Here is an 18,805-nt window from a genome sequence, read left to right on the forward strand (position 1 = left end):
AACACATTGGCCCTGTATCTCGCATTGATACGGATCATCACGCGTCGCATGATGCTGCCTTTGTATTCGCCTGAGTCTGTATCTTCTGAGTGCAGCCACTGAAGCAAACGGCTGTACCGAGAATGAAAACACGTTTAATTATTAATGGCTGTGTATTATTGTCTTTATCAAATTAACTTTAAACCAACCCACTGGTACAACAGTCACACATTAAGTATTAACCCAGATGCACGGCTGAACAAATGCAACCTGTTTTCCCAAAGTTACCACTAAAGCACTTTATAATGGGTCATCCTCTTCAATTTGAACAGCAACATTTCATATCTGACAGAAAATCGATAGGTATAAATCACATTAGAGGGGCTTTTCTGCAGGCCGCTGGACCTTAATTATCAATCTGTGTCTCTTTGTGTGGCATTAAATTGGGCCCTGACCTTCTATCACAGTGACCTGGGGAACGGCAAAGTAACGCGAGTATGAAGAGGGATTGCTGTGTAAATGTTTCAGATTTTAAACAGGAGAAGGCTTTGCTGTTCAAGAGTGCACATGCTCGCCTGTGTGTGTGTGTGTGTGTGTGTATTGCATGGCCATTAATCTTGATCAGTGGAGGTAAAGGGAGGCAGGATTGGGACACAGAGGGAAGCCGGACCAAAGGAAGTGACTCAGAGCATTGATTTCTAGAGTCTAAAATGTCTACTTGTGCTCAATATCACATTATTGAAAATAAAAAAATAAAACTATATGTGAAATATACTTCACAATGAGTGACTAATATTATACAAAAATCTAAGAATTATTATTTTACTTACAATAGGTGCCTGCACAGATTTCCATCATTTGAACAGGCCGACAAAAACTACATCTCCATCTGCCTCTGTCTGAGACATGTTAGGTCTGAGGGACTAATCAACAGTGCTGGGTTCACACTCATAACCATAAACAAACACTTCATCACCTGTGTGTTGAGACTGCCCGAACACCCAAACCCTCCATGCCGTAATGCGCTTTTCTCAAGTCCAAAGCCAAAGTCAAGACCAACGCGGGAGAAAAGTCCAAATTCACAGACTCTTCCCTACAATAACAACCAAAAAAAAAAAAAGCCTGAACACATAAGTCGAGCCATTACAACTTTAAGTCGGGTTTGCCCGTAAGTGGAAAAGACAGGTCACTGTTAATTCTGGGGGTCATTCCATTGATGTGAAGTCAGAGCCTGTGCACTGGCATTATGAAGGACTTATTATGTTGTGAAAGTTCAAGCGAATAACTCCCATCACCATTCTTGGCACCATCTCCGTTCCACTTCCATCCAGGTCCACTCACAGGGTAAAGGACAGACACTCAGAAAAGGAGCATTTCGAAGAATGTGGAGGAAACATGAGTCGTCAATTAAAGCGCGTGTTCCTTTTGGAGTGACTAAATCAGTGGGGATGCAAAGTTTGACAAGAAAACGAGCACAAAAAGACTCAGATTGAGCCACTTCCATTTACCAAAGCTAAGAGAGAACAGCTGAGGAAAAGGAGATGGCAGATTCTGCTCTGTTAGCAGCAGACAGCCACCAGGGCACAACTTGCTGGCAGTGAGACCTTTATGACTTGCGACACTGTAATCATGGGCAGCACCTTCCATTACAAGGCCTGGCTGACAGGGTCAGCCGGCGTGGGTGCCTGCTCTGCCGGCGGAGACAGCTTGGTGAAGACGAAATGATAATGGCTGGCATTAATCGAGTCAATTACACTGAGCCGTGTCTCCCACAATTCATCCACAGTTCAAATAAATAAATATGGATGTGTGCTGGAGTTTGGGGAGGAAATGGGCTGTGTGTGAGGAGGGAAGGGGAGGGGAGTAGAAAGTAGAAGGAACAGCAATCATCTCTGAAATCACGTAATGGTAGAAACACACGCCTACAGAGTGGAAGAACTAAAATGCATTTTTAATCATGGGACTGAGCTTCATTCTGAGGCACAGAACACAAATGTGAAACCTTGCTGTGGTCACCGCTGCCACTCGCTCGTGTTTCTGCTATGCTGATCCTGCAAATAATGAGCAGAGGAAACAAGGAGAAGACTTTCACAGTGGTGGTGTTGCACCGATGTCAGCCTTATCTAAATGCTGTAGTTGTTGTCAGATGATGCCTGGGCTCCCCTCCTCCTCTCCCTCTGTGGGTTGAGAGGGTTAACCAGTATAATAGGCTGGAGAATGGAGGCTCATTACAAGATATCAGCCCTGTGTTTATCAATTAGAGTGACAGAGGAAGGCCTCGTGGTGTTGTCGTTCCACGGTGAGCCTTCAACGCACCCAACTGACAAAACCAGGGTCTCGCAGTTCTGTCTGAGAACAAAACCAGCAGAGATGTTATTAAAGTGCTTCATTTGCAATCTCTTGACACTGGTGGCACATCAGGCTGCACACTCTCCGAGGCTGGGCTATCGCTCGGCGAGAATCTCCAATTTCTCACATCCGTCGACAAGCTCTCCCAGAGGGTTTCATTTACAAACGCGCAGAAAAACTGTCCAGCGGAAGGCGAGACATCAGGCTTGTCCTTGTCTGGTATCAGAGAATGCAAATACACTACAAATAAATTCCTCCTGGAACATATTCGAGGTCTGGGGAGACAAGAGGATGAAATGAGAAAGGAGGACGGGGGCGAGGGGGGGGGAGGGGTTACTAAACAAAAGTAGATGCCGAACCAGTCTACCAATTGGTTTCAAAGAGATTCTCTTGCACTTGATCTCTTGCCCTCCAGTTTTCAAATTGCAACATAAAATGTCACCAGGGGAATTCAGACAATGGGCTGGGGAAGAAACGAGTGAAAGGATGAGGAGGGAGAGAAAAATGAGGGCTTAAAAGTACAATGGCGAACAAAAGTCACCAAATGACAATGCCTGACAGCCACTTCAATTCTGAAATGATGCCCCTGTCATGCCGTGCTCCCAAGTATTGATTTTTTTTCTCTTCAAGCACAAGAGCAAAAAAAAAAAGAAAAAAAGAAAATCTAATCCAGTTGAAACAGATCCTTGCTGCTGGCATCAGCCCATTGCTAGCAGCCATCAAGGTTAACGCAGGCGCAACACTTATCAAAGTATCTCTCTCCTCCTCTTTAATGGACTGGTCACTGTGCTGGGCTGGCAGCCTCTTCATCTCCTCTACCCAGAACCCTCTCGTCTTCGCAGAACTGCGCCCTCCTTTCTCTACATCAGTCTAGTATTGCTGCCGTCTTCGAGAGATGACTCCAGTTCAGCTTCAAGGTCATGCCACGTGAAAAATCATAGATGTCGACGGTGAAAAATAGTCAAATGAAGGGAAGGACATGAGCAGATGAACGATACATGTCGCCGGGAACGGCCGTTACCTGAAATTGTGGATCCAGGGGGATGGCGTGAGACTGAAGATAAATATTTATTCAAAATAATGTTTTTACCAGCAGAGGCTTCATTTTAGCTTGATTAAAATGTGCTGCTTCTGTGTGACATGGAAACTATTACTCAGAATTCTCAAAAAAAAAAACACATAAATAAAATAAAATAAAACAACATTCGCCCGGTGCACTGTGTCAGAATGAAACGAAGAAGAAAAGTCATATTCCAGGGCTAGCTGGTCACACATAATGATGGGCGCTGCAGAGCCGGGTACCTGGGGACTTCATTACGCTGACAAGACAGCAAGACTGAGCCGAGCGCTCCCCAACGATCCTCTCGTACCCCGCTTCTCTTTTTTTCCTTGTGTCTTGACGGAAACAATCCATGATGTACAATGAAAAAAAAGAGTGGACAGAGAGGACGGAGCAAAAGACACGTTTTCATCCTACCAGTGTGTGAAAGTTCACGTTTGGTTGTTGCCACAATTTTCCATTTTCCTCTCATTCTCTTGACAGCAGATTTACCCGTAATGAGACGCCTGAACATCCAACCCTGCTCGCAAACTAAATCTACATGACAGCAAGCTACAGTTAGTGGCAGCTGTCAGTCTGAGGGCTGCAGGACGGCGTTTAAACAGCCTTTGGGAGCTGTCATTCTCCAGACTCTCGGTTTTTTTGTGTTTACCGGTCCAACGTGAACGTACAGTGCATCCCTACAGCCCGGTTACTCCCTGTGAAGTTCAGACGCTAAGGCAGTGCTGTGGTGCAGCTTCTACAGACCAGTTCCTGTGATAGCAGAGCACGCTGGGCATCAGCTCAATGTTAATGTCATTAACGTGGGGAGAAGGGCCGGATCGTTTTACAAGCAAAGCTGAGGGAAGACAATGACGCCAGACACTAATTAGCCGCTGTCGTCTGGCTTCCAGAGTCTCTCAGACAGTCAATTCAATTACTTTATATAACAGCAGAGGATATATAAAACAAAAAAAAGAAGGGAAAAGAAGATTTAGCAGAAAGGGAATGGTAAGAAAGAATAGAAATGACTTGAGTGCTGCTCCCTCTTCACTATCTAGACCTTCTTATCTGCCCTTGTGCCCCTGAGCCCACCACATTTCATCCCTAATGAACAGCCCCATAAAAAGAGGGAGTTCGATTTCTCTCCCCTCCTTTCTATCTCTCGGGCTGCCTCTCTGAAAGATATCAGAGTCTATCATTTGCTGTGCTGGGCAGCAGCATCCGATCTGCAGATCTCCTTCACATTAAGGATCCTATTAGATAGAGAACCCTAAAAGGTAATTGGATTTCCCCCTAGTTATCTTCATCTCTGTTTCACCCTACGCCCACTGTAATAACTTACTCTCAGGGCCAAAGATAACTCAATTCTGTCCCACAGAGAGCAAGTGAGAGTGTGAGCGAGGAAAGGGAGAGACACAGTGGGAGAGAGGGAAAGCATATGTTATGTCTCTGAAGCAAACGGGTATATAAATCAAAAGACTCCTCTATCAAAGCCTGTTTGCGGATATGAACTGTGACAAGGAGCAAACATAAATTTGTTTTTAAGCATTGAATTATTCTCTTCTCTGGTGCTACTGTTTGAGTGCAATAAAACTTTCCCACATAAAGTATTGTGAAGGAAGATACAGATCACGTTGTGGAAATTGGTGCCGTGTGACAAACCTGCTCCCATCCAGTGCAACACCAACGACAGGCAAAATGAGTCATTCTGTGGGGCTTATTCTGGTCTGTTTGCCTCCACAAAACTATAACCAACACAACACAATAGAAAGGAACAGTGCTTTAAAAACTGGGACAGAGCAGAAAAATTATTTCAAAACCCTCCACCCCTGCCCTCGGGGGGGATGTTTCATTGGCCTGTTATTTTTATTGTGGCAGTGCAAAATGAAACCGTAGGCTTCAGCAGGCTCAGGCTGAGCTGGGATGGAAGCAAAAAAAATCAATACAGCAATATCAGACCAGGACTTATCAGGGGTTCACTTCTTCACAGAGGTCACTGAGGAATAACTGCATTTAAGTGGGGAATTCAATTGTGAAGCATAGTTTGGGGTGAGTGCACTGGTGGGTGTCTGATTAAGAACGCCTGGAAGACTGCAAACAAAGAGCAACTTAAATAAAAAATAATGAAAAGTTACAGCTTATTTCCATTAGTTGTTTTCAGCTCTGGAGTTATAGTTAATGTAGATACAGCAACATGAACCCTGGCTGTGCTAGACTTCAAAAAGTGTATTCAAGTTGACCCATAAAGTCTTAAAAATAAATCACCACAAGAGTATTTAATAAATGTATATATGTCAAGTATGACTGCCGAATTCACAGCTAACAGAGAACATCCATACGTTCACCTATATCGCTTCTCCTTTGAGGGTTCCATCTGAAACTGTGGCCTAGAACTATACTTGCTCCAAGACACAGGGACAAAATATTCACGCTCACATTCTCAAATGAGTCCACACACACACACACAGAAGAGGAGAATGTGTAAACTCTGCACAAAAAAAAGACCCAAGATTCAGATAAAGATCGTTCTTGCTGTGAGGCATCAGTTCTGAACACCTCCCCAGCTGGCAGAGTCATCAGCAGAAAAAAAAAATAGCAAACAACAGAACAGCAGATGCCTCGTCCTTGGTTGTCAGTCATGTGGATTTTCTTATTCAGCATGCAGAGATTATTTATTTCATGTTTTCATGCACGCCGGTACAAATGTGTTTACTAAAGGTTTACATGAGAACAGCGTCACTCATAGAGCTTCTTATTCTTATGCTTTATGTCTATAAAGCTGACACATCTGTACATATGGATGAACTTCAAGAAAAGGCAGAAGATATGAGGTTAAAATGAGGAGAATATGTGCTGTTTGGATGCTATGAAATATTATAGTGTGTGTTTTACATTTAAACACTGTGACATGTTTTACATTCGTGCCAAATGTTTTTGTTTGGGTAATGTCTTTTCATTAGACCGTTGACTGTCTCATACAGACATGTTGCTCTCTCTCCTTCCTGCTCAGGGACAACAGATGAAAATCAGCTTAGAGCTAACTGTCCCTGACAACTTAAGAAATAAAGAAATAAAGAAATGAATGAAGAAATTACACAAAAACAAAACTGAATACAATGACAAAAAAAGAAAGCACATCAGTTCAATTTGTAAAGGTTGGAAAAGATGGCACAATGCTGTTTCCAGGGTTAATAATTACACGCTGATTGAAAAATAGAGCAGGGTTGGATCAGCTGAGCTTGTCACATGATTGACACGGCGCAGAATCATCGTTTGAGGCACAATTGAGGCTGACAATCAGGACACAGAGGAAGACAGCAGCCTATCCTGACATATCATAACGTTAACTTTACTATACTTCATCTCGTTAAGGGGACGTGGCTAAATCACCGCGGAAGAACTAAACCAATCTCCAGGTCCGTGTTGATAACAATGAGGTTTGCTCTTGTCAGATAATGCCGTGCAAATGATTGACACTTGGAGCAGAGCGAGTAATAAGGAGAGCGGGGTGCCAATCACGCAGCGAGGCACTGGGAGCAGAGCGAAACATATCGTCGGCAAAACTTTGATGCCCCACCCCTTTTTGATTGACTTTCACCACTCTAGAGGGAATTTACTTTAGCCCAATGTAAGAGAGACCCTTCCTTGAACCTTTGAGAAAAAAAAAAAGCATCACATTTTACTGCAAAGTGGGGGCTAAGGGCTGGGGGGGGGTGGACTCAGTGGGTTTTCACACAGTCAGCCCCTTCAGACTAGCACCTCTCAGGTCTGTCTGCAGCTTTTAGTACTGGCAGGTTCCTGAGAAAATGCGGGAGGGACGGATGGAAGAGAGGGGAGGACGCCATATTCCTGTCACTGGCAAAATACACCCCCAGAGGGAGTATAATGGACAGGATCTCAGAGGGACAGGAAATTATTTTGCTGAGATCTAGAAAGCAGAGGAGTGGGGAATAAAGCAGAGTTGGACTGGAGTCGGGGGCAACAAGGGATGCCCAAGGGTCAGGATAGAGTTTGCCTGGCAGCTACAAGTGAATGGCAACATTTGTGCTGAGCACTGGTAGGAAGAGGAGGGGCAGATGTTATGTTTCAGGGGCAGGCGCACAGTTAGAGAGAGAGAGAGAGAGGCACAGGGATAAATTAACGCTACACAATGTTTGGTTAGTGATATGTGCCAAGCATGAGATCCAGACTCCTTCACTGAGTCAGAGGCGAGCGAGTCGTGTGTTTTTGTGTGCGCGGTCACGATTAGCACAGGGTAATATTTGAACAGTCAACATTTATCCTGCAGGTTTGCTCCGACAGATCCTGAAACGTGACGGACAAGTCCAAAGTTGGAGTCGTCAGCTCCTCCGCGCCCTCACTCACATTTACCTCTTGTTTGTTTTGATTCAAATGTATTCACACCATTAAATAGTTCTGTCAAGGCGGCGCAAAGTGCAATGAGCCTCAAGCCACACGTCACGTCACTTCTTCACCGTCTGAACACGGATTTCAAAGAAACAAGTGTTTTAATTCTAAGGCTGTAACAGAAAACTAACAATAAACAATGAGACACAATAAAGCACTTATGGTGCTGCTAAGTCATCTTTGTATTAATTTGGGAGGTTACAGCATTTCTTGCAGCCCACTCAATCTTAGTTATATGTACTTATATTATAGGAAATGATGCCAACGGTAACTTTACTCCCAATCTGTGTAGCCAGAGTTTTCACACGCCTTACCTCAAATTCTGCATGTTTGTGGATGTCTTCAGCTCTCTGTCGGCTGAGGATAAATTCAGCTTCGTTGGCCACTCGAACCAGGTGGTCTTTCATGGTGTGACTCAACAGTCTGGGAAGAGGGAAGATGGACACGGCGGACATCAGTCTAAGTCACATTTCTGGTTAACATTTATTGTTTGAATGTTTTAAACATGGCTCATAAATGAAAAAAGCACTACACCGAGTCAAGAACACGTTTTGAGGATGGAAAGAAATCGAATAAATCTTGAATTTCAGAGCATTTAAAACATCTGTTTAAAACTGTGATGACCTAGAGAAAGAACAGCCATGTAATAGCCATAAAATGCTGAAAAAGAACCATGCAAAATGAGCAGAAAATCTAATTCAGACAGAGAAAAAAAACACAGATAGATCCTTTAACTGGGGTGCAGGTGCTAATCGATTGCTAATGATATGCTCATGCTCACCTCCCTCATCAGTGTTGATGAAACATGCATGTTTATGTGCATGTGTGTGTGTGTGTGTGCGCGCGTGCAGGTCGAAGAAAACCTCTCTACAGCACTAAAGGTCAGAACTGTGCAAAGTGGAACAATAACAGACCAGGGGCCAGAGCCCAGGGATGGGGGGGCTCAGGTTTGGACTGATTGAAAGGGAAGGGGTTTAGGGGTCAGAAGATGACTGTAACCTAAGCCTGCTGTTTCAGCACAGGGTAGCAGGGGAGCGGAGGTGCTGGGGCCTCTGCAGCCTCTATGGCCCTCACCAGGCCAGGCTATCAATAACCCAGCAGCGGCCCGTCTTTATAGTGCTCTCTACTCAAACTGTACATATGAACAAAAGTGACTTCTAAAAATGCAGGTTTTTCACACATGGACTTCAGACTGTGAAGGAGGATGAAGATGACTGTCAATGAGGTAATTCTATACAGACATCCATGTAATATGGAATCTGGTTATTTTCCAAAGCAATTAATCACTCAGTCCATAAAATGAAAATGTAAATCCACCGACACAAGGGCTTTTGTGCCGTGAAAAGTCAGAAAACTAAGAGGAATTATATGGTGCATTGGTGTAAAAAAAAGAAATACAACCATATTTTGACTTAACTAATTAATGAATCGACAACTAATGCCGTTAAGTCACACTTAGTCGAGTAACACTGACTTGAGCTGTGGTTACACATCAGAGCCACCTCATTAAAGTCTTTCACAAACAAGTTGAATGATTACATTACTAAGCCTGGATTAGCTTTTGCTAATCCCAAGTATCAACATTTATAGAGGCTAAATCAGAAATTAATTAGAGTTTAAGAGATTAAGAGGAGATTATGTGATAATGAGAGTTGTATTTAAAGGCACATTCTATGTAAATAACTGAAATAGAAGCTATGATTACAGGTAGATAATGGTCTTGAATTGAAAGGCAGAAACTGACAGAGGGTCAGTGGGAAATCAAGAACAATTTCCAAGGTGTCACAGAGAAGCCGGTGATCAGAGCCCCTGTCACCGGCTACCTCAGCCCTCTCCCTCTCCCAATCCCCTCTGGGATGAGCAGGTATTGAATGGAGCCTTGAACTCAAGAGTCTCCCATCATCACACTCCCGAGCCCCTCTATACCACCAGTCATTGATTGTTGTCCAGCTTCTTGAATAGCCCCACCGTCACTGGGGCCTCGGGGACCTTGGAGGCCTGAGGGGTTGCGATGTGATCCAGGGACGGGGAGATTGGAAAGTGGCCCATGGGTTGGGGTTGAAAGGATAATGAAGATGTGTTGCTGCAGGGGAAAAGGATTGCACTCAGCAGGTCAGCGTTACCTACCTGCCTTCGTTGACCAACTCGATAAAGGCAAGGCCTGCGTTCTTCTGGATGGAGTTCTGCCATTCCTGCAAAACAAAATATCAACGTTAGTCACAAAATAACTTGATCTGTCATAATTGGCACACTAATATGACCTCACAGTCTCCTCCCTTTCCCAAGTGCATCTGGGAACTACAGTGGCCTTCACATACTAAAAGGATGACCCTCTTCATGTGTTGCAAAACACACTCCATAGCGAACTGTGTCCTTTCAAGCTATGGAAACATGGCAGGCCATACATATATATATATATATATATATACATATATATATATAGAGCTCATTTGTGATACATCAGTTCGACATTCACTTTATATTGGATTTAAAATGTGATTTTTACCACATAACAAAATACTATATTCCCATGCAAGTATAAGAATTATCTTTTATATAATTATATTTTATATAAGCTATCATTACTAAAAAGTAAAAACCCTGAGTCAGATGTGCTTTATAACACAGAAACTGCATTGTGACGTGTTGTGTTATATAAATTCAAAAATAATTGTTCATCCCACTACACATTTTAAAAAACATCCAATGAAATATATATTATTAGAATTCTTGTTAATTAAAAGACTGTAAAAAAGAGCTTTTTACGCTGACTCCATGGTTCACGCTCGCTTCAAAAGCCTCCAACACGATAGACTACCAACATCAAATAAACACCACCTAAAAAGCAGGTTTACCCCCTGCTTGGGTGAGCAAAGTTAACATAATCAGCTGACAAACCAGCAGAAAGGAGTGAAAGCGCTGTGTTGAGTGTGCATTTATCACAAGGAAATACACATATTTCCCCCTCTCTTTGACTAACGTTATGGTTCGAGGTGTCAGTCTAAACAACCAGACCGCAACCATGTCAACTCTAAATCCTCAACTTCGGGAGGGACAACGAGAGGAGGGGAAACATAGCGGTCATCATCTCCCATGTTCTGTTTAATATTTCAACACCTTCAACACAACCGTCAAAAGAATAATAAAGCAACAAGGTCATGGGGCCTGTCTGAACCTCACCCCTCCACCTCTCTGGGGAGACGCAGAAATTATGCAAGAAAAAAACCTTAGCTTAGAGGCCTAAAGTACCAAACTACACTCTCAAAAGCCATTAATCACTCACTGAACATTCCACACTGTACAGCTCTAACTGTCATTTGTTGATCTACTGTTTGAACGGTAGCTTCAGTGTTAGTCGCGACGCACATTCGACTCAAGCTTCCAGAAATCCCCACGTCCACAAAGACACTGAATTCAGTCAAGGGTGCAAATGAAACGAGGGAGATCTGAACGCGTAAACTTTGTTGAACCCCCGCTGTCATCGTCATCTCATGAGCTGATAGAGGAAACTGTGTGTTTATGTAGAGACTGGCCTTTCCCTAAACCGAGAGAGCCCACGGGGGACGAGGATATCAGCGCCACAAGGAGGAAGGAAGGATCCATTTACGAGAGCACCCAAACACATTTGTACGTGTGTGTGATCATTTTAAAAACCATAGATTTTCCCTCGACACACAACAGATTCAACCATCCAAACAACACAACAGTCACACAACGACCGCTCTCCTGAACTGCCCGTGCGCGACTGAACGTCACGCTGACAACAAGCGAACGCTTTACCTCAATTCATAACTGCTCTTTATCCTGCACGACTGTATTGGTACTGACCGTGTTTACAATATGTTCCAAATAAAGAGGGCACAGAGGGAATAAAGTCTGGGCTTGAAAGTGGAAACTGTTTAGGAGTTAAGTACTGGCAGAGGTTTCTGTGGCTCTGGCTTTCTTTTGAGGAAGTGTGAAAGTAGCCTCGGGACTTTTGTAGTTGAAGGACATTAACCATGAGTGTTAGCCTGTGACTGCGGGGACAATTCAGATTACTGGATAGCTGGATTTCAAATAAACACCCCAGAAAGAGACGCTGTAAATAGAGCCGCACTCTCCCTCCAGAGAAGCAGGGAAATCCAGAAACATTCAATTTTCCTTTATGTGACTTCTTTTAAATCTTTAGCACTTTGATGCAGGAGTCTTTAAACGTAAAACTTTTGCTTCTTCAGCAGGAAAAAAAAAAAAAGATTATCGCTCCAAAAACACTTTGGTTCTAAATGAAGTCTGACAAATGGCACGGAGGCCATTGGCATTTCGTGGACACTGACAAAAGGTGATAGTAAGACTAATGGTGTCATTATGGGCTAAGAAATGGCTCTTCTAGTTGAATTAAAAAAGCAATGACCCCGATCTAAGGGACATCTGCGGATGACAAAAAGGAAACAGGGACAGGTCAGTGATAGAATATTGGATTTTGGCCGCCCTGGTCAGCGGTGTCACAGCTTTTATGGCCGCGATAGGGGCCATGACCGCAGCACTCCTGATGAGAGGATACAAGCAGCCATTTGTGACCTTTGCCCTTTAACCTGGCCTCGTAACAGATGATAGAACGAGGAAAGAAGGCGGTCCCTTGATCCTGATCGCAAACTCCTCACTGAAACAGATATTTTGCAAGTAAGGGTTACGTTCCATTGCTTTTGATTTCATTCTTATTTATTTTCATGCAAAGACGTGTATAAATGGACATTTCTAAGTAATTATGGAAATGCCCGTCTCAGCGTCCACGCGACGGCTCTGTACGCTCTGTGTTCCATGATGGTGGCATTGAGTCTAAACACACATGCCACGCACTTCCGTCATTACAACTGATTATCCATAATCAACATCTAAATATACCACCAGCACTGGTGAGAGAACACAGACCTCCGGAGCAAAATCGCCTTTCAAACATTGGGCTCGCCACAACACAAGGAAAACATTTCCCAACACTGAAGAAAGAAACGCTTCAGCTCCCCCAAAATAATAAATAAGTCAGTTTTGCTTTTCAGTGGCATCACTCCTAATCACAAGTATTTGTTGATTTGACAGGCAGTGGGAATACAACTTTAGATGAGACGGCATAAGCATAAATTCTCGTGTCAAGTGTGGCAGTGCAGCACAAGCAAAACACAAGAGAACCAGAGCTACCGATTTTCTCTCTTCTTTTCACACGTTAGGACAAGACTGGGGAAAGAAAAGACTCCTGGTGTCCGCTGAAAGTCAGTTAGCGGCAAATCCTGACATTTGAAATTAAACCTTGGTCCACTGATGACCGCAAAACAAAGAACAGACGAGGAAATGCTTCATTATATCTGTGTGAGCCAAACATTTATCAACAGCAAGACGATCTCAACGAGGACAAAACAAAAAAAAAACAAAAAAACAAAAGCATCCATATGTGCGCAGGACTAAGAAAGAGACAAAACACAAACATGTTAGCGTAAACTATCAAATGTGTCATTCATCATCATGCATATTCATGCTGCCGGGTCTGGAACTCGAAAAACTCGACACCGGTGTGTCTCCTATAGGTCCCAACAGTGCACATGTGGGTTTTTGGTGGGGTATCAGCTTAAAGAAAAACAGACACTCGTATTATTGGTGTTTGCGAGATCAAATTCACAGCTGAGAGAATATTTACTTATGTCCAAATATTTACGCTGCAGCAAATATTTATGTTCCGGGGTCTCCGAGAAACTTCATGCATTCACACTTTCATGACTACACTAACGCAAAGAGTTAAAAAAAAAACAGGAAGCGAGCCGTCCCGTATGTTAAACAGACAAAGCAAAACAAAGTCTGTGTGGAAGTGGAACCCTAAATACATACAGTAAAGTTCCAGCCAGCTCTAAACAAACACAAAGGTACACATTTGAAAGAATTTGTTCCACTAATAACTACCATCTGGTGGACGGCAGATTTTCTTCAATGTCACTACAAGTTTAGATATTGCACTGTTTTTATAATGACATTTTTCTTGTTTTCGTTCATTTATTTTGACGAGAAATAACTGGCGTGGTGGATGAAACGATTCGTCATGATTTATATACATTATAGCACAGAGATGTGCCAGATTTATGACAAAAATAATAATAATTATGGTAAAGCATACAACTTTTCCTACTTGTCTAACTAATTGTATAAATTCAGAACTATTCGCCTTAAGCCAGAAGACACTCACTGACACTCACCATATATTTACTAGGGAAAAAAGAATGCGTCTTACAATTGTTTCTTTGATGACTAAATCGTTTAAACTGTTTTAACACTAGCTCACAGTATGATGCTTAAATAGTTATTGAGCTATTCACGCCAATATTTTTGTTTTTACTATTATCAAAAATGCACGTCTAAGCTAAGGAGCCATGATATTATATTATTATCAACAGGGTGGCTGAGAGAGTGGATAGCGGGCCGGGGGGGGAGGGGGGAGAACCATAAGAATACATTCCAAGGTCTGTCAGGTAGGAAAACATTACATTAACAGTATGTGTCAGGATTACACATGATTATATGTGGTGAATAAATAACCAACCATTCGTGCCACTTGGAGCCAGCTGACTATTAAACCAGCGAGGAACCAGCAAATGAACTCCATTTTTTTTTTTTAGGAGTCTCTCATCTGATTCTCTGCCTCGCAGCTAGACTTCACTTCCTGTCAGGAAGACCCCGTGACCCCGAGCTCCTCCAACACAACACACCCCGCCGCCGCTCCTGCTCTGGCTGCATAGTTGGCAACGATAGGGAGCCGGCAGAATTAAGTGCCAGTTGGTGTTACTGTGTTTTCTCTGCGTCTCGCAGGAGAGAACCTTTTCAAAGAAATATACAGCACGATATTATCCTCTGAAGTGGAGAGTGACGGCGGGGACACTGAGCCGCGTGGCCTGGCTGTAAAGAGGCAGTGGAGCGGATCACAGGACGAGGGCAAACGGGGAGGGTTTGAAAAACAACACTCTGATTCGCACTGATCTTGAACATTGGGAGTCTCTTAAACTGCACAGTGGGGGTGTGGGTCTGACTGTGAGGAAAATGACGGGGAAAGTGTTTTTGTCCCTCAGTTTCATCACATTCCTCGCCACTTCTCTTTCAGCTCGACATGTGGCTCATGCAACACGGTCTGCTCTTGAGCCATCAAAGCAAGCGAGACCCAGAAATATGTCCACTGACAGACATATAGAACAATTCAAACATGAGACTCCACTTTCACTGACATAACATTCTACATAGCAACTAATAAAACAAATGTAACTATACGTATACTTCAACCTGGTGGTTGTTGGCTTTTATTTCCAGGTTTTCTCAGATTATACTAATGACTTCATCCAGTATGAATACATGTTCCCCGACGGCAGGGGTTTCAAATTCTATTCCTCCACAACTCTGTACTTCTAACCTAGAGGTCAAAGAGTCAGGGGTCAGGAGGAGCCAAGTGTTTGGGGAGGTCAATGTCTTTCTCCCTGCTGACTGAGAGAGAGTGGTGCCCATCTGTTAAACAGGTTAACTTTAGTAAGGCTGACTGGGAACATATGATAACGTGTGCTCATTGCATTAGCGAGTTAACGTTGACGTAATTGAATTACTTTTTAAGGATTCGTCCGCATCAGTGGACACGAGAGAGCGCTATTTTCTGTTGATGAGTCACCGAAGTAACTCGAAGTAACTCGAAGTTAACCACAAGTCCAAATAATAACACTAAAATAGTAAACATGTCATTCCTATTGTGTAAATACTGGCTAATGAAACTGCATATCTCAAGTATAACTAGTTCTATATAGAAATACATTAATGTTTATGGTTTTTTGCAGCCAGGACAATATAACATGTGTGTGAATTATAATGATAGCATGGAAGACTGGGTATAGGCAGAGAAAAACATTGAGCTTTATGCACATCATGCTAAATCATCATGTTGAGCTGACTTTGTTCTGTTTGTAGTAAAGCTAAAGGTTAGCACTCAAAACAATCCGTCAGAAATGGATTTGACCTCTGGACATTGACCAAAGGTTGTTGCGATGTACTTTACACAAGTCAGGATCACAGAGGTGGACTGTCCCATAGCGTGGCAAAAAGGAAGTAGTTTCTGGTTGTTGTGAACCCGCTACTCTCCAATCTAGTGTTGACCATCAGAAACCAGCGGCCAACACTCCACAATGCTCTCCATCCACTCCACGTACAGGATGCATCTTTGATAAATGGCAGAAGGATGGATGGGCTGACAGAGGGGCCGGACAATAACGGCTGATCTACAGGACACAAATGCAGCTACTGAGGAGATTTATGGGCCCCTGCTCATCGTAGACTGTCCAGTATCCGATGAGATGATTTCTCAGAGCTCTGGACGAACGATAGCGAGCGCAAGGAAAAGCGCTTTCTCTTGTCCTGGCGCATTATTTATTAATCAGATGTTTTGGGTGGAAGCCATTTCAAGAAGTGCACCCAGGAAACAACAGGCTGGTCGTAAATATGACAAAGACGGGAGAAAACAAGTGTGAGAGGGAGAGTGAAACTGTCAAAGTGAATCAGGGGCATGGAGGAGGGGGGGGGATGGAGGGGAGAGCAGCTCTTTACATCCAAGACCCTCAGCAGACGGAGTTCAGCGGAGAAGTCTTATGATACTCATGTAATATGCAAGAGATTTAAGGGAATCACATTCTATAAAGCTCAAGAGTTATGACGTCTTAATGCTCATGTTAACTCTTATTGGAGTTTTACATAAAAGCAACTCAGCTCAGTATGATTGTTTTCTTTGGCTTATTTTGATAGTTGATAGTTAAGTGAAGCTTCTTTTTCTTTTCAAACAAATATTCACTGGATTACTCCGCTGATTAGTTAATTATGTAAATAATAAAAAGTTATGACCCTAACACATGGTACATTTTAAATACGCAACACAATGCCAAGAGGACAGCCAAGTGCTAGATCCAGTAACTTTATTGTGTATTTTTTTTTCCGGGTGGGGTTGGGGGGGGTTGGGGTTCAACACTCAAGACACAACAACAGTTTACGATCATTAATCCTGTCTTTGTGTATTCAGGATCAATATTAGAGTGGAGAACAAGGCAGCATTCCACCCCAGCAGTTAATGTCTGATCAAAATGGTCCTTTAATTGGGATCACTGTTGTCGTTGTTTAGAAATGAAGCACTATCAAACAGCGGTTTACAATCCCCTCCTCAATGCCAAGCTGATGTGGCTGCCAATGCAACTTTCATAAGATCCCTGATTAAAAACTGCTCTGCAGTCCCCTGCCTCCTGACCCCTCACCCTGCCTCCACTCAATCTCAAAGCTTGGGAAATTAATTAAAATTTCACAGAGACGGTATCACATCTCCAATGAATGTGTGGAGGGGGGAGGCGGAGGGATGGAGGGGTGTGGGACAACAAAAAAAAAAAAATCAATCATAATCATCTCTTCTTCCTTTAGCCAGCCGTCCTGAAGGCGTCACAAGATGGCCACAGAGGCACTTCCTGTGAGAGAATTGAGCGCTTCCTGTGCCAGAGGGCCCAACAAACTTTACTAAATAACGTCATCAATCACGGCACAGGCTCACTCTCACTGCCCCACAAGGAGAAACAACACACAAATAATTATACATCGTAATTTAGCCCAGAGGAAAGTCTGTCCCTGGTTTCCTCTGTTCCCCAGTGAGAAACAGTATCACCCCCATCTCTGTTCCCCCTTACACAACAATAAAATTACATTTGCATTAGCTGTGAGAGAATTTGGTTGGATGATTTATTGAAGCAATCAACACTACGCTGGCCAATCCCGGGTCCTCTCACTGAGCGAGCCAGAGTGTGTGTGTGTGTGTGTATGGTAGCAATTGGGTGGGGAGGCTTGAAGCTCAGAGAGAGGAAGAAATAGCTTGGGCTGGGGACCAAAGGGGGAAGCAAGGCTTGAGCTGTGCTGCAGAGCAATCACCCAGATTCTGCCTTTGATTAGATTAGCATTAAACAACACCCTGACAGATATGACAAATAGGTGCATTAGAGCCTGTCATTCTTCTCCCTTTGGTTTTTATATCTAGCTTCACACTCGTGCTATTCCGTCGTCTCTGGACGTAGCGGCGCTTGCTCTCCCTCCATGTGTCCCACTACGGCACAGATCCACGCACACCTACTGAAATGCAAGCAGATGTTCAATCTGCCTGTATTACCTTTGTGAATAATGAGAACCAAAGGGTTAAAAGGGGGGGAGATGGTGTGGAGGGAAAAGGCACCATTTATTTAGAAAATAACACTGATAAAATAAAAATAAAGTGCATTTAGTGAGGAATGTGTGTCATTAATCAGGAGGGATTTTGTATGATTGGATATCTTTGTTTAATTCATGTGGTGTTTTAAACAGACAGACACGGAGGGTTATTATCTGTTGTCCTTGTCACTGTGTGTGTGTGTGTGTGTGTGTGTGTACGGAATACTGTGAATAATCCTTTTATAGAAAATACTTTTACAGGTAAATCTAAAGCACTCTATTTAGGTTCACACGCAGCAACTTAACAGCCATCAGTAGCTTTGCAACTCCTAACGCTAATCTGCCATCCTGGAGTGATCTATCGACGTCCTCAATCATTGATCCTCCCACGCCTGCTTATGATCCCTGAATTAGTATTCATGAATCCGACAGCAGGTAAATAAACTTGGCAACAAAACACCCACAAGACAACAGAGGAGCGAGGGATAATCAATGCAAAGCACCATCAAATCTACATTATCCCTTCTCATCAGTTTGGTCGAGGCCACAAGGGCCAGCGCTTGGGTCAGAGGTGATGCGGACAGGTCGGCCACCCTTGACCCTCAAACCAATATTTGCAGCCAAAGACGCCTTCTCTCCGGTTTCCCTGCCCTCAGTCAGCGATGGGGTTGAGAGAGGAAAAGGTAGACGTGCTGGTGTGGAGGAAAGATAAGATGCTGGATGGTTCTCTGTCCACTCTGGGCTGTGGATTTACTGCACTCAAGGTGAGCCCAATAAATCAGGAGTGGTGGTGGTGGTGGTGGGGGGGAC

At 43.4% G+C, this 18,805-nt stretch overlaps 1 protein-coding gene across 9 annotated transcripts in view; it reads right to left on the minus strand.

The window, feature by feature from the left end:
* lrba (LPS responsive beige-like anchor protein) overlaps positions 1–18,805 on the minus strand; it is a 162,133-nt gene that overhangs the window by 86,741 nt on the left and 56,587 nt on the right. For all 9 annotated transcript variants that reach the window (XR_006360576.1, XM_044028266.1, XM_044028272.1 and 6 more), the window contains exons 34-35: positions 9,905–9,969; positions 8,092–8,200 (exon numbers count right to left, since the gene is read on the minus strand). Coding sequence is in view for 8 of the 9 variants with exons in the window: in XM_044028266.1 (XP_043884201.1) it covers positions 8,092–8,200; positions 9,905–9,969 (174 nt within the window). In the remaining variant the exon portion in view is untranslated. The remainder of the gene's footprint in view (positions 1–8,091; positions 8,201–9,904; positions 9,970–18,805) is intronic.

This window comes from Solea senegalensis, linkage group LG6 (assembly GCF_019176455.1).
Source record: "Solea senegalensis isolate Sse05_10M linkage group LG6, IFAPA_SoseM_1, whole genome shotgun sequence".
Lineage (NCBI taxonomy): Eukaryota > Metazoa > Chordata > Actinopteri > Pleuronectiformes > Soleidae > Solea > Solea senegalensis.